This window comes from Loxodonta africana, chromosome 4 (assembly GCF_030014295.1).
Source record: "Loxodonta africana isolate mLoxAfr1 chromosome 4, mLoxAfr1.hap2, whole genome shotgun sequence".
Lineage (NCBI taxonomy): Eukaryota > Metazoa > Chordata > Mammalia > Proboscidea > Elephantidae > Loxodonta > Loxodonta africana.
Genome location: NC_087345.1, coordinates 160,605,617 through 160,631,763, shown reverse-complemented (window position 1 = coordinate 160,631,763; position 26,147 = coordinate 160,605,617). Strand labels below are relative to the sequence as shown.

The following is a 26,147-nucleotide window of genomic DNA, read 5'->3' as shown; positions in this document are numbered from 1 at the left end:
TGTGGTCTGAGAAGATGCTTTGTAATATTTCGATGTTTTGGATTCTGCAAAGGTTTGTTTTTTGACCTAATATGTGGTCTATTCTAGAGAATGTTCCATGTGCGCTAGAAAAAAAAGTATACTTTGCAGCAGTTGGGTGGAGAGTTCTGTATAAGTCAATGAGGTCAAGTTGGTTGATTGTAGTAATTAGGTCTTCCGTGTCTCTATTGAGCTTCTTACTGGATGTCCTGTCCTTCTCCGAAAGTGGCGTGTTGAAGTCTCCTACTATAATTGTGGAGGTGTCTATCTCACTTTTCAGTTCTGTTAAAATTTGTTTTATGTATCTTGCAGCCCTGTCATTGGGTGCATAAATATTTAATATGGTTATATCTTCCTGGTCAATTGTCCCTTTTATCATTACGTAGTGTCCTTCTTTATCTCTCGTGGTGGATTTAACTTTCAAGTCTGTTTTGTCAGAAATTAATATTGCTACTCCTCTTCTTTTTTGCTTATTGTTTGCTTGATATATTTTTTTCCATCCTTTGAGTTTTAGTTTGTTTGTGTCTCTAAGTCTAAGGTGTGTCTCTTGTAGGCAGCATATAGACGGATCGTGTTTCTTTATCCAGTCTGAGACTCTCTGTCTCTTTATTGGTGTGTTTAGTCCATTTACATTCAGCGTAATTATAGATAAGTATGTGTTTAATGTTGTCATTTTGATGCCTTTTTATGTGTGTTATTGACAATTTCATTTTTCCACTTACTTTTTTGTGCTGAGACATTTTTCTTTGTAAATTGTGTGTTCCTCATTTTCATAGTATTTGACTTTATGTTTGCTGAGTCGTTACATTTTTCTTGGTTTTTATGTTGAGTTATGGAGTTGTTATACCTCTTTGTGGTTACCTTAATATTTACCCCTATTTTTCTAAGTAAAAACCTAACTTGTATTGTCCTATATCGCCTTGTATCCCTCTCCATATGGCAGTTCTATGCCACCTGTATTTAGTCCCTCTTTTTGATTATTGTGATCTTTTACATATTGACTTCAATGATTCCCTGTTTTGACCGTTTTTTTTTTTTTTAATTAATCTTAATTTGTTTTTGTGATTTCCCTATTTGAGTTGACATCAGGATGTTCTGTTCTGTGACCTTGTGTTGTGCTGGTATCTGATATTATTGGTTTTCTGACCAAACAATTTCCTTTAGTATTTCTTGTAGCTTTGGTTTGGTTTTTGCAAATTCTCTAAGCTTGTGTTTATCTGTAAATATCTTAATTTCGCCTTCATATTTCAGAGAGAGTTTTGCTGGATATATGATCCTTGGCTGGCAGTTTTTCTCCTTCAGTGCTCTATATATGTCATCCCATTGCCTTCTTGCCTGCGTGGTTTTTGCTGAGTAGTCTGAACTTATTGATTCTTCCTTGTAGGAGACCTTTCTTTTATCCCTGGCTGCTTTTAAATTTTTCTCTTTATCTTTGGTTTTGGCAAGTTTGATGATAATATGTCTTGCTGTTTTTCTTTTTGGATCAATCTTAAATGGGGTTCGATGAGCATCTTGGATAGATATCTTTTCGTCTTTCATGATGTCAGGGAAGTTTTCTGCCAGCAGATCTTCAACTATTCTCTCTGTGTTTTCTGTTGTCCCTCCCTGTTCTGGGACTCCAATCACACACAAGTTATCTTTCTTGATAGAGTCCCACATGATTCTTAGGGTTTCTTCATTTTTTTTAATTCTTTTATCTGATTTTTTTTCAGCTATATTGGTGTTAATTCCCTGGTCCTCCAGTTTTCCCACTCTGCATTCTAATTGCTCGAGTCTGCTCCTCTGACTTCCTATTGCGTTGTCTAATTCTGTAATTTCACTGTTAATCTTTTGGATTTCTGCATGCTGTCTCTCTATGGATTCTTGCAACTTATTAATTTTTCCACTATGTTCTTGAATAATCTTTTTGAGTTCTTCAACTGCTTTATCAGTGTGTTCCTTGGCTTTTTCTGTAGATTGCCTTATTCCATTTCTGAGGTCATCCCTGATGTCTTGAAGCATTCTGTAAATTAGTTTTTTATATTCTGTATCTGATAATTCCAGGATTGTATCTTCATTTGGGAAAGATTTTGATTCTTTAGTTTGGGGGGTTGTAGAAGCAATCATGGTCTGCTTCTTTATGTGGTTTGATATTGACTGCTGTCTCCAAGCTATCACTAAGATATTGTAGTGATTTATTCTATATTTGCTCACTGAGTCTTATCTTGTTTTGTTTTCTTTCAGTATACGTAGATGGGCTACTAGATTGGGCTGTCTTGATTGTTGTAGCCCTTGACTCACTTATGACCTATTACCAGCTGGTTTGGGCTGTTACCAGATATATATGCCTGAGTCCATTCACTATTCTTGAGTAGAATCTGATTTTGGGTCATCAAGTGTGTGATGCACCCTGTTACCTATCCACCTTGAGAAGTAGTGGTGATATTTGTGTGCACCAGATTCTATTAGCAGCTGGGGTTCACACTCCAAGGGGGTCAGGATGCTGACAGGCTTCCCCCAAGTGTCAGTGAGGTAGGTGTGTCTCTATTCCTAAAGCACCTTGGTGGGTGGGCTCTGCAGCTGTACCTTAGGCCCCCAATGCAAGTACCTCTACAAATTGGTAGGTGTCACCCTCCTTAGACCCCTAAGGCAGGAGGCTAGGTGGTCTGGGGGGAGCTTCAGCCCTCAGTTCCATGTTGTGGGTCACTGAGGGCTCTGTTGAATACGCAGAGATATCAGACCTGGGAAACTTGTCTTTCCAGTAAATCCGCTAAAGCAAATGCAGTCAGATCCCTATCAGAAATGCCTTTGCACTGTAATAGCCACCTTGTTCCCAGTAGGGATAAAAGCCCGAGACTGTGGATCGCATATGCTTGGCTGGAGCTGGTCCTGTGTTTTCAGTCGAATTAGGGAAGGATTTTTGGTCCCTGGGTTTTTTGTGGTTGCTTCTCTCAGGCCAGAAGAATGGGTTAGGAAAAGACCAAAAAAGAAAAAAAAGGAAAAGAAAAGCCGCGGAGCAGTTCTCCCTCTGGCTCAGGAAATTCCAATGTTAATGAAGCTGCCTGGGGAGGGGAGGGGAGGGTTCAGAAAAACAGGAGAGAGTAGCACCCTGGAATATAGACAAAGTTACTTATCCTGCTTGGGATGACTGTTTTATCTGAGATTCCCGAGGGGCGCGTCGCCTGTGTGCGCTGGCTGGGTAGAGATTGCCCCTGAGGGTCAGGCTCGCATCCCGTGCTTGCGCTGTCTCAGAAGCCACGGTTAGTTCCTCCGCTCCCAGCCGAAAGCCCAGCATCAAGGTTCCCCGGCTGGGACGCTGCACTCCCAGCTCCAAAAACAGTCGCTGCCTCCTGGTGACTTCTCCTCGTGTCAGCTGCATGGCTGCGCCGCCTGTGTGCACTGGCTGGGCTTCCCCCGAGGTCAGTTCGGGGGGCTGGGGCTGCGCCCCGTGTTTGCACCATCACAGGATGTCCTGCTCAGCTCCCCTGTGCCCAGTCCAAAGCCCCATGCCAAGATTCCCCCGCTGGGAAGCTGCACTCCCAGCTCCAAAACCAGTCACTGCCTCCCAGCGACTTCTCCTCCCACCAGCCGCGTCTCCGCGCGGACTGGCTGGGCCCCCTCCCGAGGTCAGTTCAGGTGGGTAGGGCTGCGCCCCGTGTTTGCGCCATCACAGGATGCTGTGCTCAGCTCCCCTGCACCCAGTCCAAATCCCGGCGCCAAGGTTTCCTGACTGGGACGCTGGCTCCAGGCTCCGAAAACAGTCGCTGCTTCCCCGTAGTTGTTCGTTCTCGGTCTCTGTCACTCAGGTCAACTCTTTAAATCTGTGTTTGTTGGTCAGGGTTCGTAGATTGTCATGTATGTGATCAATTCACTTGTTTTTCCTAGTCTTTGTTGCAAGAGGGATCCAAGTAGCATCTACCTAGTCAGCCATCTTGGCCCCCTCCTCCCTTAAAGACATTCCTAAGAATAGAAGCGCTGGATTTCATCATACTTGATTGACAATCCAAAAAGCATATAAAAATGGAAATAGAGAAAATATAGTATGATACAGATTTTATTTCTGAAAATTATGTCTTAGTTCTTTGTTTTACTCTAACCCAATAGCTGTGTCAATATTTCCTACGTTTTTAAGTGAAATGTAAATGACTGGTGAGTGACTGAAATAAATGGGACCACAAAAATGTGTTTTATATTATTACCTATAGATTGCCTGTCACTCCTCACAAATGGGAGACCTTCTGCCTTTCTGACCCTGCTTTAAAGGTGGACAACATCAAAGCAGATAATTAATCATAGGTGGCTATAGTATATTTGTTCTCATACAGGACCATCCTGAAAAAAACTCACCTGTGTTTAAATAAATTAGGGTGTTGGTCCTAAGCACTGTGTTTTAATAGTTGCAAAGCTAGAAAAGAACAGAATGATCTCATTTATTCTCTTTATTTTAATATTTTTCTTTTTCTCTGGAAAGAATACTCTTTGAGAAATGAGTATCTCTTCATATTTTATGGCGCCAGTTCAGCTCACTTTTTTACTTACAGAATTCAGGGCTGTGTGATCAGTCATTTCCAGCAGTCAAAAAAATTAATATTTTTGCACTATGATTTTAATTATCATGCTTTTTTCATAATGTTCTTCTCACTTGAAAGATACACAATGTATATTCTTACTTAATACTGAGGTGGAACGGAGCCCTGGTTGCTCAGTGGTTAAGCGCTCAGCTGCTAACCAAAAGGTGGGTGGTTTGAACTCACCTGCCCATCCATGGGAGAAAGACATGGCAGTCTGCTTCCATAAAGATTACAGCCTTGGAAACCCTGTGGGGAAGTTTTACTCTGTCCTACATGGTCACTATATGTCAGAATTGACTCAATGGCAGCAGGTTATCGATGTAAAAGTATCTCCAATTTATTTAGAAAATATGACAATGTATATTATATCACTAATTTATATTAACTTTTAGTTGTGACAGAATTACAGTGCCCTTAACTATTATTCCATTTATCTTCCGTATAAAATAATAAAAATTTAATTACTCTGGAGAGATGTTACAATGGACTTCAATGAATTCTAGAATTATAAAGCAGATTTGATAAAAATATAATTTCAAGTATACATTATCAGCTCTTATCCTACATAAATGTTCCAGGGGGAGATGAAAGAAAAATGTTCAAAAGTCAATCTAAAGTTTAATAAATCAAGTTTTAAATACAGAACTAGATCATGCAAATAAGGAAGCTGTTATGAAGCCATGGGAAAAATAAGGCTACAATTTTTTACATTAATAACAGATTGTATAGGGGTTACTATAGAACCCAATAATTTGTACAGATTATTAAACACTTGCAGACAGTGCTTGAATTTTTTCTTTATTTACTAAACATTTATGAAGAATAAACCCATGAGTCCATTATATTATATTATATATTTATATATTTTTAAAAATGTAGCAACAAATATCAGCATTCTTCCTGCCCCCAAACCAGTAACAGAAACTCAATTATTTTGTGGGCAGTCCTTGCTATTATTTAGAACTTCAACTTTTAATGTTTTATTGCCTACAGGTTAAGCTACTGGTTTATATTGCAAATAACACTTGCATGGAAATGGAGTACCTGAGCAGCTGGACTCATCAAGTTGGAAATCATGGCAGTTGGTAAAACCATCACAGCGCTGGTGAGCTGGAATACAGCTGTTAGAGGAGGTGCATGTCAGAGCTCCATTAGTACAGCTCTCATTGGCTGAAAGAATTAATGATCACGGTTAAAATCATGTCTTTTTTTAAGTGAACTTCTAAAATGAAATAATACAGTTTATTGTATTATTCTTCATTTATTCTAGTCTTATGCTTAAAAAAACTGTTCTTTCTGAAGAAAATGTCAACTTAATGGAAGTGTTACAATAAGCTGAAAATTTCTTCAGAGAAGTTTGCCAATAGAATCGTTTCCCAAATGTGTATTACATAGTATTATACATGGACTACTATGCATTGTATGTCCTATGAAGTCTGAATTGATTTTAGGCTAGGGGCCAGCTTTTACTTCAAGGCAGATCTCTCTGTGCTTCTGTAGCTTCCTTAATCTTTCTCACCTTATGTACAATTGAATGGATGGGAAACACAAATAATTTGAATGTTCATCAATTTCCAACTGGGGTACAGATAGGTCATGGGAAGTCATTGGTTATCTGTCATGTCAGGTGATGATGTGATCACTGCAGCTCAACGTACTATGACACTGTGGTAACCCATGATGTAGGCATATTAGTAAACCCAGCTTCCTTTTGGGGGCCACAAACAGGGTTTAGCCTGGCTTCAAGGGACTAGCATATTAATAAAATAGGGATGCTGTTACTCATAAGACTGACTGTTTAATGTTTTCAAGAAAATGTCTTTATATACTCCCATCAGAAGCACTGACAACTGTCCAATACCAATCTTATCTTGCAAAGAACTCTACCTTGCTTGCATGCTAGAAAACCAAAACCAAACCCATTGCCGTTGAGTCGATTCCAACTCATGGCAACCTCATGTGTTGCAGAGTAGAACTGCTCCATAGGGTTTTCTTGGCTGTAATTTTTGTAGAATCAGATTGCCAGATCTTTCTTCTTGGTGCTTCTGGGTGGGTTTGAACTGCCAACCTTTAGGTTAGCAGCTGATTGTACACTCCCTGGGCCACCCTTGGATGCTGCTATTGATTAATTCAATTATATCAGCTTTATCCATTGGGAAGCTCAATTACTAATCATAAAACCCTGTATTTGTGTTCCTCCCTCCATTCTCTAGTCACTTCAGGATCACAGCTTTGTCTAAAACAATAGCGTGTTTTAGACTTTTATGAGTAAGGACCTCACCAGAAGCCCTTGTTCCAGGCCACCATTGTGTTTGAAGCACGTTTAGTCTCTGTTCTCCTCTTTGCTTTAGGATGTGAAGTTTGTGCTTGCTTCAGGCCCTGGAGGCCTGCTGCTTTTGACTTGATCTCTGCTCTGATTTTGGTCCCTGCAGATGTTTGTCTTGTCTCTTAGCTTTTTTATGCGGTAACTATTCTACCTATCACTGTTATTTTAGAGCAGAGAGAATACGTCAAAGTATGAACCCACTGCACTACCTTGTCTGGAAGTCTGGACAGATTTCAAAAGCACTGAATAATAATGATATTGATTGGCGTTTTTCCCCTAACTTTACCTCTGAGTTCTAGGGTTTGGCAGAAGCATGTCAAAGGCAGTAGTAGACGGTCAGCACCTTCCGGCACTCAACCCAGATTCAACAAGAACAGCTCTGCTTTTATCTAATTCATTTAATGGTGTTGTATACAATATCTTATTTGAACATTTTACTTTGATCCTGCTGCTAAAATTTTGAAAAGGATTAATATGATTAATCTGGGCAATCACTTGTACTAGACTAAAGACAATTAGATCTCAACCTTTTCAGAATAAATTGATAATTTAGAAGACTCAGGGATAAATATTTCCATACATGTGTAGATTTTTCCAGTTACATCACAAATTATTCTTTTCTTCAAATATAATTACAGGTTAGAAGGAATTCTATATTTGAGGTATCATAGGTTACTGACACAATTTAGTTTGAGAACTGCCTGTCAAAATATATTTTAAAGTGAGACATAAAAAATAATATTTTCTTTTTTTATTGTGCTCTAGATGAAGGTTTACAGAGCAAATTAGCTTCTCATTAAACAATTAAGACATATATTGTTTTGTGATATTGTTTGCCAACCCCACGACACGCTAACACTCCTCCCTTCTTGACCTTGGATTCCCCATTACCAGCTTTCCTGTCCCCTCCTGCCTTCTCACCCTTGCCCCTGGGCTGGTGTCGCCATTTAGTCTCAATTCGTTGCATGGGCCTCTCTAATCTTTGCCTGAAGGGTGAACCTCAGGAATGACTTCAGTACTGAGCTAAAAGGGTGGCCAGGGGCCATACTATCAGGGTTTCTCCAGTCTCCGTCAGACCAGAAAGTCTGGTCGTTTTTTTACTTAGAATTTTGTTCTACATTTTTCTCCAGGTCTGTCCAGGACCCTCTACTGTGATGCCTGTCAGAGCAGTTTTTGGTGGTAGCCAGGCCATTTAGTTTTGCTGGACTCAGTCTGGTGGAGGCTGTGGTAGTTGTGGTCCTTTAGTCCTTTGGGCTAATCTTTCCATTGTGTCTTTGCTTTTCTTCATTCCCATTAGCTCCAGATGGGTTAGGACCAGTGGAGTATCTTACATGGCCACTCACAAGATTTTAAGACCCCAGATGCTACTCAACAAAGTAGGATGTAGAACATTTTCTTTATAAACAATGTTATGCCAGTTGAGCTAGATGTCCCCCAAGATCATGGTCCCCAGCTCTCAGCTCAGTAATTTGGTCCCTTAGGGAGTTTAGATGTGTCTATGAAGCTTCTATGACCTTACCTTGGTCAAGTTGTGATGATTTTCCCAGTATTGTGTACTGTCTTAACCTTCACCAAAGTTACCACTTACCTGTTGTCTAGTTAGTGTTTTTCCCTTCCCACCCCTCCACTCCCCTCCTAACCATCAAAGATTGTTTCCTTCTGTGTGTAAACCTTTTCATGAGTGTTTATAATAGTGGTTTCGTACAGTATTTGTCCTTTTGTGATTGACTTATTTCCCTCAGCATAATGCCTTCCAGGTTCATCCATGTTACGAGATGTTTTGCAGATTCAGCGATGTTCCTTATAGTTGTTTAGTATTTTATTGTGTGTATGTACCATAGTTTGTTTATCCATTCATCTGTTGATGGGAACTTAGGTTGTTTCCATCTTTTTGCTATTGTGAATAATGCTGCAATGAACATGGGTGTGCATATGGCTATTTGTGTGACAGCTTTTATTTCTCCAGATTCTAGGAGTGAGATTACCGGATTGTACGGTATTTCTAGCTTTTTAAGGAAGTGCCATATCGCATTTTGCATTTCCATCAGCAGTGTGTAAGAGTTCCAGTCTCTCCACAGCCTCTCCAACATTTGTTATTTTCTGTTGTTTTTTTGATTTGTGCCAGTAATGTCAAGGTGATTTGTGCCAGTAATGTCAGGGTGAGATGGTATCTCATTGTAGTTTAGATTCGATTTCTCCAATGGCTAGTGAGTACAAGCATTTCCTCATTTGTCTGTTACCCACTTGAATATCTTTGTTGAAGTATCTGTCCATATACTTTGACCATTTTTTTAATGAATTATTTGTTTTTTATTTTGTTGTTGTAAAGGTGTTGGATTTTGCTGTAGATTTTTGAGATTAGACATTTATTGGACTTGTCAGAGCCAAAACTTTTTTTCCACTTTGTAGGTTCCCTTTTTACTTTTTTGTTGAAGTCTTTTGATGAGCCTAAGTGTTTAATTTTTAAAAGATCCCAGTTATCTAGCTTATCTTCTGGTGTTTGTATACTGCTAGTTATGGTTATATCCTATTTATGCCATGTATTAGGGTCTCTAGCATTGACCCTATTTTTTCCCTATGATCTTTATTGTTTTTAGTTTTATATTTAAGTTTTGATCCATTTTGAATTAGTTTTTGTGTATGGTGGGAGGTATGGGTCCTGTTTCATTTTCTTTCTTTTTTTTTTTTTTGCAGATGGACATTCAGTTTTGCCAGCACCATTTGTTGAAAAGACTCTTTTCCCCATTTAATGGACTTTGGGCCTTTGCCGTAGATCAGATGACCACAGATGGATTGATTTACATCTGGGTTCTTGATTCCGTTCCATTGGTAAATGTGTCTGTCCTCCTACCAGTACCAGGCTATTTTGACTACTGTAGTTGTATAGTAGGGTCTGAGGTCAGGTACTGCAAGTCCTCCGAGTGTATTCTTCTTCTCAGTAGTGCTCTACTTATCCAGGGCCTCTTTCCTTTCCATATAAAGTTAACGTTGGGTTTTTCCACTTCGTTAAAGAATGCTGATGGTATCTGAATAGGGATTGCATTATATTTGTAGACTGCTTTGGGTAGAATTCACGTTTTCACAATGTTGAGTCTACCTATTCATGAAAAAAGAGTAGGGTGTTTTTCTATTTATGTAGGTCTCTTTTGTTTTCTCGAATTAGTGTTTTGTAGTTTGCTTTGTATCGGTCTTTTAAATCCCTGATTAGATTTATTCCTAAATATTTTAGTTTTTTAGGGGATACGATAAATGATGTTGCTTTCCTTGATTTCCTTTTCATGGTTGTCTTTATTGGTATATAGGAATCCAACTGATTTTTTTGTTTACCTTGTATCCTCTTACTCTACTGAATCTTTCTATTAGTTCCAGTAGTTTTCTCATGGAGTCTTTTGGGTTTTCTGTGTATAGTATCATATCATCCACAAATAGGGGCTGTTTTACTTCTTCATTACCAACTTGGATATCCTTTACTTCTTTTTCTTGCCTTATTGCTCTAGCTAGGACTTCCAGCATAATCTTAAACACAAGTGGTGATAAAGAGCATCCTTGTCTTGTTCATTTTCTCAGGGGAAAGGTTTTCAGCTTCTCTCTGATGAAAATTATGTTGGCTGTTGGCTTTGTATAGATGCCCTTTATTACATTGAGGAATTTCACTTCTACACTTATTTTATTGAGAGTTTTTATCAGGAATAGGTGCTGGTCTTTGCTGAATGCCTTTTCTGCATCTATTGAAAATCATGGGATTCTTTTATTTACGTGGTGGATTAAGTTGATTGATTTTCTAATGTTGAACCATCTTTGCATACCTGGTATGAATCCCACTTGGTTGTGGTGTATTATTATTATTATTTTTATATGATGCTGAATTCCATTGGCTAGAATTTTATTGAGAATATTTGCATCTATATTCATGAGAGACACTGGTCTGTAATTTTCCTTTTTTGTGATATCATTGCCTGGTTTTAGTATCAGGGTTATGCTGGTTTCATAGAACGAATTTTGAAATATTCCTTCTTTTTCTGGGCTCTGAAATAGCTTGAATAGTACTGATGTAAGCCTTCTCTTAATATTTGGTAGAATTCTCCAGTGAAGCCATCTGGGTCAGGCATTTACTTTTTTGGGGAGTTTTTTTTATTACCTCTTCAATCTCTTCTTTTGTTATGGGTCTGTTCAGATTTTCAGCCTTGGTTTTAGTTTAGGTAGGTAGTGCATTTCTTGAAATTTGTCCATTTCCTCTAGGTTTTCAAATTTGTTGGAGTATAGTTTTTCATAGTACTCTGTTATGATCACTTTTATTTCAGTTGGGTCTGTTGTAATGTCCCCCATTTCATTTCTTATTTGAGTTATTTGGATCTTCTCCTGTTTTTCTTTTGTCAGTTTGGCCAGTGTTGATCCTTTCAAAGAACCAGGTTTTGGTTTTGTTGATTCTATTGTTTTTCTATTCTCTAGTTCATTTATTTCTGCTCTGATCTTTATTATTTCCTTTCTTCTGGTGGCTGTGGGCTTCTTTTACTGTTCTCTTTCTTTTTGTTTGAGTTGTGTAGCTAATGTTTTGATTTTGTCCCTGTCTTCTTTTTTGCTGTATGCATCTACTGCTGTAAGTTGACCTCTGAGCACTGCCTTTGCTGTGTCCCAAAGGTTTTGATATGATGTGTTTTCATTCTTGTTTGATTCTAGGATTTTTTTGATTCCATCTTTGATTTTTTTCTATTACCCTGTGGTTTTTAAGCAAGGTGCTATTCAGTTTCCATGTAATTAATTTTTTCCCTTGCTCTTCCTGTTATTATTTTCTATTCTTATGGCATTGTGATCAGAGAAGATGCTTTGCATTATCTCAGTGTTTTGGATTTTGTTGAAGGTTGTTTTGTGGTCTAAGATGTAGTCTATTCTGGAGAACATTACATGTGCATTGGAAAAGGATGTGTGCTTTGCGGCTGTTGGGTACAGTGTTCTGTATACGTCCATGAGGTCAAGCCAGTTGATCATGGCCTTTAGACCTCCTACGTCTTTGCTGAGTTTCTTTCTAGATATTCTGTCCTTTACTGAGAGTGGTATGTTGAAATCTCCTGTTATTATTGTGAGACTGTTGATTTCTCTTTTCAGTGCTGTTAGAGTTTGTTTCATACATATTGGAGCCCTGTCACTGGATGTGTAGATATTTATTATGGTTATGTCCTCATGGTGGAGTGTCCCTTTTAACATTATATAATATCCTTCCTTGTCTTTTGTGATGGATTTTATTTTCAAGTCTATCTTGTCTGAGATTTGCATTGCCACCACTGCTCTTTTTTGGTTACCATTTGCTTGATATATTTTTTCCCATCCTTTGATTTTTAATACAGTTATGCCTTTGCTCCTAAGGTGTGTCTCTTGTAGACAGCATATTAGAGGGTCTTTTTTTAAAAAAGAATCCATTCTGTCACTCTCTGTCTCTTATGGGTGCATTTAAACCATTCATGTTCACTGTGATTATCGATAGGTTTAAGTTTATTGCTGTCATTTTGTAGTGCTTTTTTTTTTATGGTGCTAATGTTGTCTTTGGTTCTCTTATTCTCATTTGCTGAACTCCTTTTGTTTGCGGATTTGTTTTTTAATTTCTTTCATTTTTGTGTACTTTGTGTTTACCGAGACTTTATTTTTCTTCTTTATGTTGATAAGTGGGTTTGTGAACTTTTTTGTGTTTACCTTGAAATTTACCCCTATCTTCCTAAGTTTGAGCTAGTCTTATATTACTTGATAGCACCTTGACTTCCTCTCCATTTGAAAGTTTTATACATATACTGTTTATTCCCTTTTTTATTGTTCTGATGTTGTTATCTTTTACATATTAACCTCTTTGGTTCCCTTTTGTAAATATTTTAGTTTGTTTTACCCTTGAGAGTTTGTTACCTAGGTTTGGTATCTGGCTAAAAAAAAAAAAAAAAAAAAACCCACAACAGTAACAAAAATAAATATGGTGCTGAGGGAGCCATATGTTGGTTGTGGGGGCAGAATTGGGGTAGTAGTGAGCTGACATCTCTCTCACCAGGCAGTGCGGCATAGCCCATCAGGAAGGTGCAGAGCAGTGTGGGGCCTAGGTGAGAGGGAGAAGAAAAAGGGAGAAGGGGAAAGATAAAGAAAAATAAAAAATATGGCACTGAAAGAGCTGGCCTGTGGGGGTGGTGCAGACCCAGGAAGGCCATGTGCCAGAGGCTTTCTAGCCGAGTGGTACAGCACAGCCCATTGAGAAGGGGGGTGGGGCATGGGGCTAGGTGGGTGAGAGAAAGGAATGGAAGAAAGGCCGAGAGAGAAGAAAACTGAGAAGATAAAAAAATGGCACTGAAGGAGCCTGTTGGTGGGGGTGGAGCAGACCCAGGGATGCCATGTGCTGATGGGTCTCTAGCCAAATGGAGTGGCATAGCCCGTCAAAAAGGGGTGGGGATGGCACATGAGGCTAGCTGGGCAGAAGAAAGGAAAGGAAGGGAGGGAGAGAGAGAGAAGAAACAAACAAAAAATGGCACTGAGGAAGCCTGTCAATGTGTTGGCTTGGATGCAGGGATGCCATGTGCCAGTGGCTCTCTAGCTAAGTGGTGTGGCACAGCCTGTCAAGAAGGGGTGTGGACAGCATACAGGGCTAGCTGAGTGGGGGAAAGGAAAGGAAGGAAGAGAGGAAATACAGAGAAGAAAAGAAAAAAAAAATGGCACCGAAGGAATCTACTGGTGGGGTGGTGCAGACCCAGGGAAGCTGTGTGCTGGTGGCTCTCTAGCCAAGTGGTGTGGCACAGCCCATCAAGAAGGGGTGGGGACAGCATACAGAGCTAGCTGGGCAGGAAAGGAAAGGAAGGAAAGGAAAGAGAAGAAACAAAAAGAAAGCCAAATAAACTATTTAAAAAAATGGCACCGAAGAAGCCAGCTGGCGGGGGTAGGGCAGATCTGGGCAACAGTGAGCTGGGGACTCTCTGGCTGAGCTGCCATGGTCCATCAGAATGTGGTGGAGGCCACATAGAGGGATGAAGGATAGGGGGGTGGGAAAGTGTGTTTCCCTGGTTACTGGGTGCTCTGTCTCCTGTTGGAAGCTCTGTGAAGTTGCCTTCCTGTACTCCCTGTCCACCATTTTTGGTGGCTGAGGTCCAAAGTGGTGAATCTGTGTCACATTAGTTAGTAGGGGACCTCCACTTTGTAGTTGTCCTCATTCTCTGTTCTCTGTCAGTTACTTATCCCATTTGGTGCTTGATCAATTCCTTTATCCCTTCATTTGACACTTAGGGTTCCAGGATTGATGTTTGTATCTATTTTACTTAGTTTTTTGGGTCTTTGCTGCAGCGGGATGGCCTGGTGCTTCTCTCTGTAGCGCCATGTTCTAAAAATGATATTTTTAAGAGTATATATTTCTATTAACTAAAAATACTGGATCTGAAAAATTGCAGTGATACTCTTCATCGAACAAAACTTCCTAGGGTGCGATAATATCAGTTCACACCAATAAATATTATTGAACTTTTATCACATGTAATATACTATGCTTAGCACTTTGAGTGGAACATGCAGGGGAGGAACTTAAAAAAAAGGGGGGTACTAGAATGTATACAGCAACAACAAAAAAGATAACAATGCAAGAGTGATTAATAGTTCAAAATAATAATAAAAGAAATGCCATAGGCCAGACTCAATTCAGTTGGCAAAGCATTGGTATAGATAACAAGTATTGTAAAAAGAAAACCTTCCTTAAATGTCAGTAAGTCTATTAAAGCTGAAAGTAACAGAAAATTTTGAAATATGTTTTAAATTTTAACTTGTACAGAGAAAAGCCATTTAGCAGAGTTGGAATAAGGGACATTTTTAAAGAAGTATCATTTCAATTTATAAAAAATCAATGTTTCTAGTAGAAAGACAATATTAAATATAAATTCATTTAAAATATTTAACTCATTACAGGTTTGTTCTAAATATACCAATCACTAGGAAATTTATTTCTGGAGTAATAAAAGTCTTTAAAATATCAATTGTTATTGATTTCCCTGCCTAAAATTGTAAACATCTCAGAATTCTTATTCCTATCAACATTTAAACATGTTCAAGGCTCTCCAAAACAACTAAACCTCTCTTTTTATCCTACTTTCCACTCTACATGCCAACTTCTTGAAAGAGTTATCTACAATTGATTTCTCTCGTTGCCATTTCCCATTCACTCTTCAAAACACTGACCTCAGAGTTCTGTTCTATCATTCTATAGAATGTCCTTTTTCCAAGATGGCCAAGAACCATTTTTGCTATTCCAAATCTATATTTTTTTAGGCCTAATCTTACCTGATCTTTCAGAACATTCCAAAATGTGACTACTCTCTGTTCCTTAAGACTTTCTACTTTTGACTTCAGATGGTTGCTGTGTTATTTTGGTTGAACTTCTACATCCAGAATCATGTCTTCTCAGTGTTTTCAAGGTCCCTTAGGATTCTGCCTGCTGCCTTATTCTTCTTCTTTTCTATATTATCTCATCTACATCCACAGCTTCAATCATAATATGCTGATGGCCATGCATCTTTATATACCTTGGTTTATCTTTCTCTTGCATTCCAGATATCCACTTCTAAACACATTCTAAACATCTCCACATGGATGTATCAAAGATAACTCTAACATGACATGTCTAAAAATGAAGCCATAATCTTCCCTAGGACCCCGTTCTCCTATTTTCCCCATTGAGGACATGGCACATTAGTTGTCCAGTTGCCTAACTCAGAAACCTGGACACCATTCTGATTTCTTTCTCTTCTTTTTCACCTGAATATCTTTTAAATCTATTAATTAGTTTTATCTCATGTCATTATCTCATCAATCCCTATATACTCCAACAGCAACACCCCCTCTAACTACTCCCTCTTTGTCACTCCAATCTATTCCATATACTATTTAAACACAGCTGATGGCACTGGCATAATGGGTGGGGAAGACTCTTTATGACCTGACTCCTGCTTATTTCTCTAGACTTATAACTGCAGTTTTCACCTTAAATTCTAAGAATACAAAATACGCTTCATCCAGACAACTATTTCTGGAACATTTTTCATTCAAGTCAAGTAGGTCTCTACATCACTTATCTAATTACTCTTGTCTTTCCAAATTTGGCTCTGCAATCACTTTTCTTATTAAAGTTTACAGACTTCCTACCACTATAGCTAGGGAGTAGCCTGTGTGTTCTTTAACATTGTATGTTTATCTCTGAATAGAACTAATCACATGTTATTCCCAACTTTTGCTCACTGGCCTCCTTGAGGAGTATGTAATGTATCTACCACCTGAGCTGGAAAAGTGTCAGATCCATTTGCATCATTAATGTCCAGTATAATAATGTGGCATAAATTAGGTTCTTAGTGAAGGTTTATGAATAAATAAATAAGGGAATGTGAGTTAACAAAATGCCTAGGACAGCCTAGAAAAATACTAATGTGCCTTCAAATGTTTGGTGAATAGTGATCATTGCATGTTTTTATTCTGTAATTTTGTATGACATTTTCCCCTAGTCTATTTTCACACAATGTATCCAACAGACTCATAATTCAATTAAGTTTTAGAGATGGATTAGCAATTATCTCACATCTCCAGTCTACTCCTAATGTACACTTAGTTCCTTTTAGGAGCAAAACTTCACATGTTACTATCTAGTTAAACTCTAGTTTTCCAAATAATGGCAAAAAGTATAAAGATATAGCACTTTCCTAAGCTTTTCTTTAAACAGCATTCTTACATGAAGTCAAATATCATATGACTATATTGATCTTAATATGATTTCTATCAGTCAAATTGCATTAGAGCTCTGATAGGGATGGGGATAAGTAATTTGGCAGGGTTTCTCTTCTTCATTCATCTCCATTTGTTTACTTTTCCCTGAAAAGTATTACGAGATGTGACAAGTTGGCTTTGTTACATACACACAAAAAAATTTGTGTAGAAAATAACAGTGAGGTAGGAAATCAATCTCAAAGCTTAAAGCAGAGAAAGAGCTTAACTGATTTCAGACTAAAGTCTTTAAACACCTACGGACTGTTTCCTTTTTCCTTCATTAGTCTTCACTCCTTTTCCAATAGTTTTCATAATTCTGAATGCCCACAATAAACAGGGTACTGAAATAGCCTTGTAATTCTCTCAGTGTTTCTCTCTTACAGTCACATTCCAAACTGCTTTGTACTACTAAAAAAAAAAAAAAAAAGTCTAGTTATTAATATACAGTTCGTGGAGCTCTATCACCACTAAGAAAAAAAAAAAAAAACCCAAACCTATTGCCATCAAGTCGATTTTGACTCATAGCAACACTATAGGACAGAGTAGAACTGCCCCATAGGGTTTCCAAGGAGTAACTGGTGGCTTCGAACTGCCGTCCTTTTGGTGAACAGCCAAGCTCTTAGCCACTGTGCCACCAGGACTACTCTATCACCATAGTCCTCACCAAAAAATATAACACAGTGTAATATAAAACAATAATAATATGGTATGATGAGATATGATATATCAAATAAATAAAATGTTAGTAGTGCTTTGACTCCACCATGATTAGTGTAATTACTTCTTCTCAATTAACATTTTTTCCTCCTTCTCTGACTAGATGAGTTATGATAAAAATAGGAGATACTGAACGTAGGGCTGGATATACAATATGCATTCCCTCTAATCCTCACAGTCCTGTAAAATAGGTATTACTGAAATCATTACACAGATGATGAAATTAGAACTAAGAGGACTTGCATAACTTTCCCAAGACTGCACAGTTAGTAACTGGTAAGGATGAGATTCAAACCTATGTCCTTAGGACTGACTATTCCGTGAACCCTCAAAAACATGACATTCACCTAAGTGATTGTCCAGGCTCAAATCCTAACTACATACATTCATTAAAATAGGTATTTGCCTACAGATCTTTGCTTGCGCCATCTTCATGAACATGTATGGTAGGAAGAAATTATAATGGCACTTATTCAATCCATTTCCATTAACATCTGTTTAAAAAGATAACAAATGTATAGGGGCATCTCCTATATAAGTGACACAGACATAAATGAAAAAGAAAACCAGGTAAATGCAGCAGAGATTAGTGTGACTACAAAAGCAATGTTTTCAGAATTGCTAAGGACTATATACTTTGTTTAACAATAGAACACCAACAACAAAGTATGTTATTGATGACGTGATCGTGGTAAGACTATAGAGAACTTTGTTTTATCTGTCAAGCTCTCTCTATCATTTCAAAATGGCATTCCTTCCCTGGCACACTGAGTTAGTGAAAATAACTCACAGCAGCTGGATTCATCTTCATTAAAGTGACAGTCGGGCACTCCATCACACAGCAGGAGGGACGGGATACACTCGTTTGCAGAGCACTGGAACTCCATTTTACCACAGAGTTGAGGAGGAGGGCTGAGAGAACAATCCATTTCATCAGACCCGTCTACGCAATCTTCCTGTCCATTACACGTCCCCGTGAGAGGGACACACTGGAGTGTGTAGACACAAGAGAATTGATCAGCTTCACAAGGTGATGGCTGTGGTGTGACAGGGCCTAAAAAACAGAGCAAGTCAAATTGTTATGGCATTAGCAGAGTTATCTCTCTGACCAGCACTGAACTATCATAAAAAATTCTTGTATACACATAAAATATCTTGGCAGTTGAAGGAAGTTAATTTCCAAGTAGGAATAATGCGAACTCTACAAAACATGCAAAAGTGATTAGAGATGATGTTGTATTTCTTAATTTCAGAATCAACATTCTTAAAAAGGGCATTATTGACATGAAATTGACATTTTCAAATTAAGGAAGGAAATTTGCTTCATAGGTCTAAAATTTTCAGATTTTCCTAGAAAGCATGGATATGTTTGCAGAGTAAGTTAATAACTTGGGAGAGCTGTACTCACAATTTTAGAATTTAAGGGAGTTATTGTTATAACAGTATATCTATCAGCTTACTGTCTCTTAGTGGCTTCTACTTGGAGGATCTGACTCCTGAGACCCTGATCAGGGTGGAGTCACAGAAGTAGAAGTTTGCTATGGTTTTGTCATGCTGCACTTTGCTCTTGGCTCTTGATTACTTCACAAAGGCCATGTGCTACTATATTTAAAGTGTACAAAAAATCATAGTTAAATCCAAGATTACCGTGGTAGACAGAATCATGAAGATAATGCTTCAAACCCAAACAACTCATTTTACAGATGATGCTACTGAGGCTCACATATTTCAAGTGTTCAAAGATAAAATGCTAGTTTGATAAAATATTACTCAAAACTATCATGCAGCAAAGGTTTTGAGAAGCATTCCAACCATAACTTCAAGTCAAACTTAAAACATGGGCACATTGAAATATTACAAAACATCTCTTCTGACCATTAAAGCCATAAAAGTAGAAATCAATAACAGAAAAAGCAAGGGGAAAAAATCAAACGCATGGAAGCTGAACAACACCTTGCTAAAAAACTATTGGATTATAGAAGGAATTAAAGATGGAATAAAGAAACTCACAGAATCAAATGAAAATAAAAACACATCCTACAAAAACCTTTGGGACACAGCAAAAGCAGAGCTCAGAGGTCAACTTACAGCAGTAAATGCACACATCCAGAAAGAAGAAAGGGCCAAAATCAAAGAATTAAGCCTATAACTTGTATAAAGAGAACAGCAAAAAAAAAAAAAAAAAAAAAAAACCTTGGGCACCAGAAGAAAGCAAATAATAAATAAAAATTAGAGCAGAATTAAATGAAATAGAGAATAGAGAAATAATTGAAAGAGTTAACAAGACCAAAAGCTGGTTCTTTGAAAAGATTGATAAGATTGATAAACCATTGGCCAAACTGACAAAAGAAAAAGAGGAGAGGAAGCAAATAACCCCAATAAGAAATGAGATGGGTGATATCACAACAGACCCAACTGAGATTAAAAGAAAATCATAACAGAATACTATGAATAATTGTGCTCCAACAAATTTGAAAACCTAAAGGAAATGGACAAATTTCCAGAAACACACAACCTACCTAAACTAACACAAAGAGGTAGAACAACTGCATAAACCTGTAACAAAAGAAGAGATTGAAAGGGTAATTTAAAAACTCCCCAAAACAACAACAACAAAAAGCCCTGGCTCTACTGAAGAATTCTACCAAACTTTCAGAGAAGAGTTAACACCACTACTACTAAAGGTATTTCAGAGCATAGAAAAGGATGGAATACTCCCAAACTCATTCTATGAAGCCAGCATAGCGCTGATACCAAAACAGGTAAAGACACCACAAAAAAAAAAAAAAAGAAAGAAAAGAAAAATGGGCAAAGAATATTGACGAGCTGATGTTCCTTGAGGTTAGAGAAGGATTTAAATGAGTATATAGGATTGCACTAAATTTCTGGAGCATTATTAGTGGAATAGGTCTTATAGTACATATAGCCTCTGTTCTAGCAGTTGATGACCTTATCAGTATATTAAGGGAGACAATAGACTCAGATGGCAGTGGAGACAAGATCAGGAATAGTTTGTTTTATTTGTTTTTAGATTTTTAAACTATTTCTATTATTTATGGGTTATATAGGAATAGTCTGTTTTATACATAACTCTGGTGTTGCGAATTCATTTTTAAAATGAAATTTGAGGATTCTTCTTTTTCGCCAACTCGCCTGGTAATGATAATATTTTAAGAATGTATGGTGATACTTAGGCAGTCTGTGTTCATGGAAATTAGCATGTTTAATTGAAGAAGAGGGTAAGCTTATGACCCTGAGACCTTAGTGTGATGTCTAATCTAACTCAGATCATAGGGAAGAAGCAGCATATATAATTGCAGTGTTCTGATATACACATTCTAAATTTAAACTTAGAAAGTAAATTGGATTTAAATTTTATGCTCTTATAGATAGCTCTTTGGACATTTAACCATTGTCAAACAGTTTGTCTTATTTATTTTCATTAGATTGTTGTTGTTGCTGTTGTTAGGTGCTGTCAAGTTGGTTCTGACTCATGGTTGACTCTTACGTAGGACAGAACTAAACACTGCCTTGTTCTGCACCGTCCTCACGGTCGTTGCTATGCTTGAGCGCATTCTTGCAGCCACTGTATCAATCCATCTCAACAAGGGTCTTCCTCTTTTTCACTGATCCTTTACTTTACCATGCATAATGTCTTCCTCCAGGGACTGGTCCCTTCTGATAACATGTCCAAAGTACCTGAGATGAAGTCTCGCCATCCTTGCTTCTAAGGATCACTCTGGCTGCACTTTTTCCAAGAGACTTGTTTGTTCTTCCGGCAGTGCATGATATATTCAATGTTCTTCACCAACAACATGACTCAAAGTCATTAATTCTTCTTTGGTGTTCTTTATTCATTGTCCAGCTTTCCCATGTATATGAGGTGATTGAAAATATTATGGCTTGGGTCAGGTACACCTTAATCCTCAAAGTGGTATTGTTGCTTTTCAAAACTTTAAGGAGGTCTTTTGAGGCACATTTGCTCAATGCAGTATGGTGTTTGACTTCATGACTGCTGCTTCCATGGGCATTTATTGTGGATCCAAGTAAGAGGAAATCCTTGAAAAGTTCAATATTTTTTCTCTTTATCATAATGTTGCTTTATTGGTCCAGTTGTGAGGATTTTTGTTTCCTCTGTGTTAAGGTGTAATCCATACCGAAGGCTGTGGTCTTTGATCTTCATCAGTAAGTGCTTCAAGTCCTTTTCGCTTTCAGCAAGCAAGGTCATGTCATCTACATAACACAGGTTGTTAATAAACCTTCTTCTAATCCTGATGCCACGTTCTTCTTAACATAGTATGGTGATTGAATAAGTATGGTGAAAGGATACAACTCTGACACACACTTCTCTTGACTTTAGACCACGCAGTATCCCCTTCTGTTCAAACAACTGCCTCTTGGTCTATGTACAGGTTCCTCGTGAGTACAACTAAGTGTTCTAGAATTCCTATTCTTCACAATGTTATCAATAATTTGTTATGATCCACACAGTCAATGCCTTTGCATAGTCAATAAATCACAGGTAAACATCTTTCTGGGATTCTTTGCTTTCAGCCAAGATCCATCTGACATCAGCAGTGATATCCTCATTCCACATTCTATTCTGAATCCTCCTTGAATTTCTGGCAGTTCCCTGTCAATGTACCACTGCAATTATTTTTAAATTATCTTCAGCAAAATTTTACTTGCGTGTGATATTCCATTTCAACTAACTACTATCTAGGATAGCATTAGTGTTCCATTTCATTTTTGATGACTTCCAATTTTCCTAAAGTCATACTTCCCACATTTCATGTTCTGATTATTAATGGATGTTTATAGCTGTTTCTTCTCATTTGGAGTCATCCCACATCAGCAAATAAAGGTCACAAAAGCTTTATTCCATCTAAATCATTAAGGTTGACTCTACTTTGAGGAGGCAACTCTTCCCCAGTCATATTTTGAGTGCCTTCCAACCTGAGAGGCTCATCTTCTGGCGCTATATTCGTGGTGTGATTAATTACTTTTGTGTGTGGCCTTTCTAGCCATGGGCTTGTAACTCCCACTCAGGTGACTGTGTGATAGGGTAATTGTGGCCTACCAAGGGGATTGGTCATTTTTGCCTTAAAAGAGCCACTTCCAGAGTGGAGAGGGGGAGCCCACCACCAACAAGGGGATTGGTCAGCTTTGCTTTAAAAGAGCCAATTTCAGAGCAGAGAGGAAGAGCCCACTACCACCAAAGAAGGAGAGACCAACAGGAGAGACCCAGCAGTGGACACCTGGCAGCAGTAGATGGCACAGTGGGCTTCCCAGCCCATGGAGAGAGAAAAGCAAGTGCCTTTGGGCAGAGACTGAGGGCCAGGGAGAGGAATGTGTGTGTGCACGGCTGGGGAGAGGCTATCCTGATGAAAGAACTGTATCCTGAGTGTTCTTGAGTCTGAATTATAACTGTTACTTCCCTAATAAACTCCATAATTGTGAGTGTGGTCTATGAATTCTGTGTGGCCATTGCAATGAATTATCAAACCCAGTGGAGACTGCTGTGGAAGGGATAGTTGGTGTCAGAATTGACAGAGATGGTGGAGAGAGGGGGCATGTCTGACCTCTACCTCACAGGAATCAGCCTTGGGCTATTGATCTTATTTTGGGATTGGAGGAAGTCAGACACCATCCAAGCCATTTTTACAATATCAGACAATGTTCTGCTGCTATTCATAAGGTCTTAATTGACTAATTTTTTTCAGAGGTAGATGGCCAGGTCCTTCTTCCTCATCTGTTTTAGTCTGCAAGCTCTGCTGAAACCTTTCCACCATGGGTGACCTTGCTGGTATTTGATACATTGGTGGCATAATTTCCAGCATCGCAGCAACATGCAAGCCACCATAGTATAACAAAGTGACGGATAAGTGGTGGTTTATTAAATTACTCTCACATTTAAGGAAGGACTACTGTTGTTGTTAGTTGCTGTTGAGTCAATTCTGACTCATGGCAATCCCCATGTGGGCAGAGTATAACTGCTCCATAGGGTTTTCAAGGCTATGACATTTCAGAAGCAGATAGCCAGGCCTATCTTCCAAGGCACCCCTGTGTGGATTCAAATAGCTAATTTTTCAGTTATTTGTAGAGTAATTAACTGTTTTCACCACCCAGGGACTCCTAAGGAAATTTTTTTGTAAAGTAATATATTCATTAAATTTTATTTTTATGAACTTACCAATGATTAAAAAGTTTTAATATGCTTTCTGCATCTGAGGAAAATTAAAATCTGGAATCAACTTTAGTAACACACCTCTTACTTAGGTAATTTACTAAGCTTTTCTGAAAAACCTTAGAGGGAAGTAATTGTCTTTATTTCAAGAAAAACACAGAACCCATATGCTCTCACCATTCAAAATGTTTTATTTTTTGTGTGTTCCTTTGTATATTTTCCTTATATTAGTTATGCAAATTAAAACTCCTTTATTTGGAGGTAGCAATTCCATAAGAAGTTACACATGCTTCCTGACACAGCCCTATTCATCGATTAGTGAAGTCCATAATCATTTATATGGAAAGATCCTCTGAACTCACTTTTTCTAGGCCCTGCATTTCAAGGAAGCTGGTGAGCTGTACTGCCCACTGTGGATATTGGAAGGATTCTTCCTTCAAGATCAAGGTGCTCATTCTCCCAGCTGCTGGGAGTGTTACCAGATGACAGCTCATGCAGAACCCTCCAAGATTACACACCGTTCCAGAAACAGTCCCATTCATTGGCTAGTGAATTGCGGATATGACAGGCCAGCCACCGTGCCTCAATTTGGGACATTTATAAAGGGTCAGTGAAGATCCTGAGTTCCCCACGGGGTTTACTGGTGCCCCCTGTTGCAACTGCATCACAGTTCAACCTTGCCTTCTGCCCACTCTTGCTTCCTTCACTCCCTTATAGAGTTTGTTCCTTAGAGAATTTCAAATAAAGCTTCTCTCTATATGGGAATCTCTGCCTCAGTGTGTTTCCTAGGGAAACTGACCTAAGTCTCCATCCCCCTATCTAAATTAAATATACTTATTGCCCATTAAGTCAATTCTGACTCATAGTAACCCAATAGGACAGAGTAGAACTGCCCCATAGAGTTTCCAAGACTCTACATTTTTATGGAAGCAGACTACCACATCTTTCTCCTGAAAAGCAGCTGGTGAGTTTGAATCAACGACTTTTCAGTTAGCCGCCGAGTGCTTAACCACTGTGCCACCAGGGCACCTAGTGGAAACATATCTTCTTTTAAATTAAAAATCCTCTGAACTATTTGCTTCTCAAATTTTCCACTGCAGTATTTCTGATGCAAGAGACATATGAATCTGCACTCTCAAGGAAAATCTAGGTAGGATCTTAGCCAGAAGCAGTTCTCCATAAGCTCATCATTTCTTTTAAGTCTCTTGTTTTATCCAAATGCAAAACTCTTTATTCTACTACATAATATATCCATTTCTTTAAACAAATGTCTTCCTCCAGGTGTTCAGATAAAAATAATACTCCTGGATAATGTATTATGTTTACCTTGTGACTTGAATGCATTCTGCCGCATACCTTCTTTGAGAAGTGTGACCACAATTAACAGAGTTTTCCTAAAATTTTAATTTCAGTATATTTATTGAATGTCAACCACAGAGTTACCTAAAATCTTTCTCATATAACTCCATAAAAAAAGAACAGTATTAACTTTTCTCTTTTTAGAACTTGAACACCCTCAGCACCAACATCTCTTAGAACTTATATTCTAGCCTTGCAACTTATGTTTGATCAATTTCTCTTGAAGTTGCTGTTCTAATTTCTCCAATTCCCTTTTAAAATGCAGGGATCTAACATTTAAAATGCATGATACCTTGATAAATGTAGCGTGCATTGGTTAAGAACATTGGTTCATTTATTAATGTACCCAGTGGACTACTTAGTCACGTTGTTGAAAACCAATGGAATTGAAGTGCAAGGCTAGAAAATGCACACACAGAAAAAGGGCTGGATCAGTCCCAACCCTAGTTAGCCACCTTGGAAATATACATTTTGACTCATTACAACAGAGATGTACTCTGTGGGAGAGTGTAGTACGCTCTGTGCAAAACTTGAGGAAAGCAAATTTCAGCAACACATTCTGAGCTGACAGTGTCATCTTTCGTACCCCAAAGAGTATAGTTAAAACAGAAAGGATGAAAAAATGAAAGGAAGAAAAGAACGCAGGCAGGCATGCACAAATGTGGATGATGGTGACAGAGGGAAGGAGGAAAGAAAGACATTCCAAAAAAGTGTAGATTTATTTGACGTCATAATTCCAGCTTAAGGGTGTGTGTATGTGTGTGTGAGATTTTTTCGTTTGTTTTGTTTTGGTTGGTTAAGCTAAGTCAGTATTTCTCAGATTACATATGATCAGGAGTGTTGTGTATATATACCTGCTGTTTGGGGCAAGAAGAAGGAAAGGACTCCTATGAAGCCTCAGTTTATATGCTTTAGTGGAGTGTTTTTCAAATGGACGACTATGAATCTCAAGTGTGTTAGGATCAACAATACTACACCAATGATAAAGGTATACTCACTTGCCTGCATCCCATCAAATATACTTTCTGGAGTAGGGAAAAACCGTGTGGATTTGCAGCTATTGCCCAGAACTTGTACACAGGCCACTGCTGCTTTTGGCTGTGTTGTACAAATAGTGTGATAAACGCATGAACCACAGTCATCATGTGTGTTCAGGAGAAAATAAGTTAGAAAATATTGCTGTAGAGTATAAGAGATTAGTGTGAAAGTTAGAGAAAAGTGATTCTGAATC

At 38.3% G+C, this 26,147-nt stretch overlaps 1 protein-coding gene across 1 annotated transcript in view; it reads right to left on the bottom strand.

Moving 5' to 3' along the window:
• MALRD1 (MAM and LDL receptor class A domain containing 1) overlaps window positions 1-26,147 on the bottom strand; it is a 956,759-nt gene that overhangs the window by 149,642 nt on the left and 780,970 nt on the right. The window contains exons 34-35 of the mRNA XM_064284901.1: window positions 18,161-18,424; window positions 5,613-5,738 (exon numbers count right to left, since the gene is read on the bottom strand). Of these exons, the coding sequence (XP_064140971.1) occupies window positions 5,613-5,738; window positions 18,161-18,424 (390 nt within the window). The remainder of the gene's footprint in view (window positions 1-5,612; window positions 5,739-18,160; window positions 18,425-26,147) is intronic.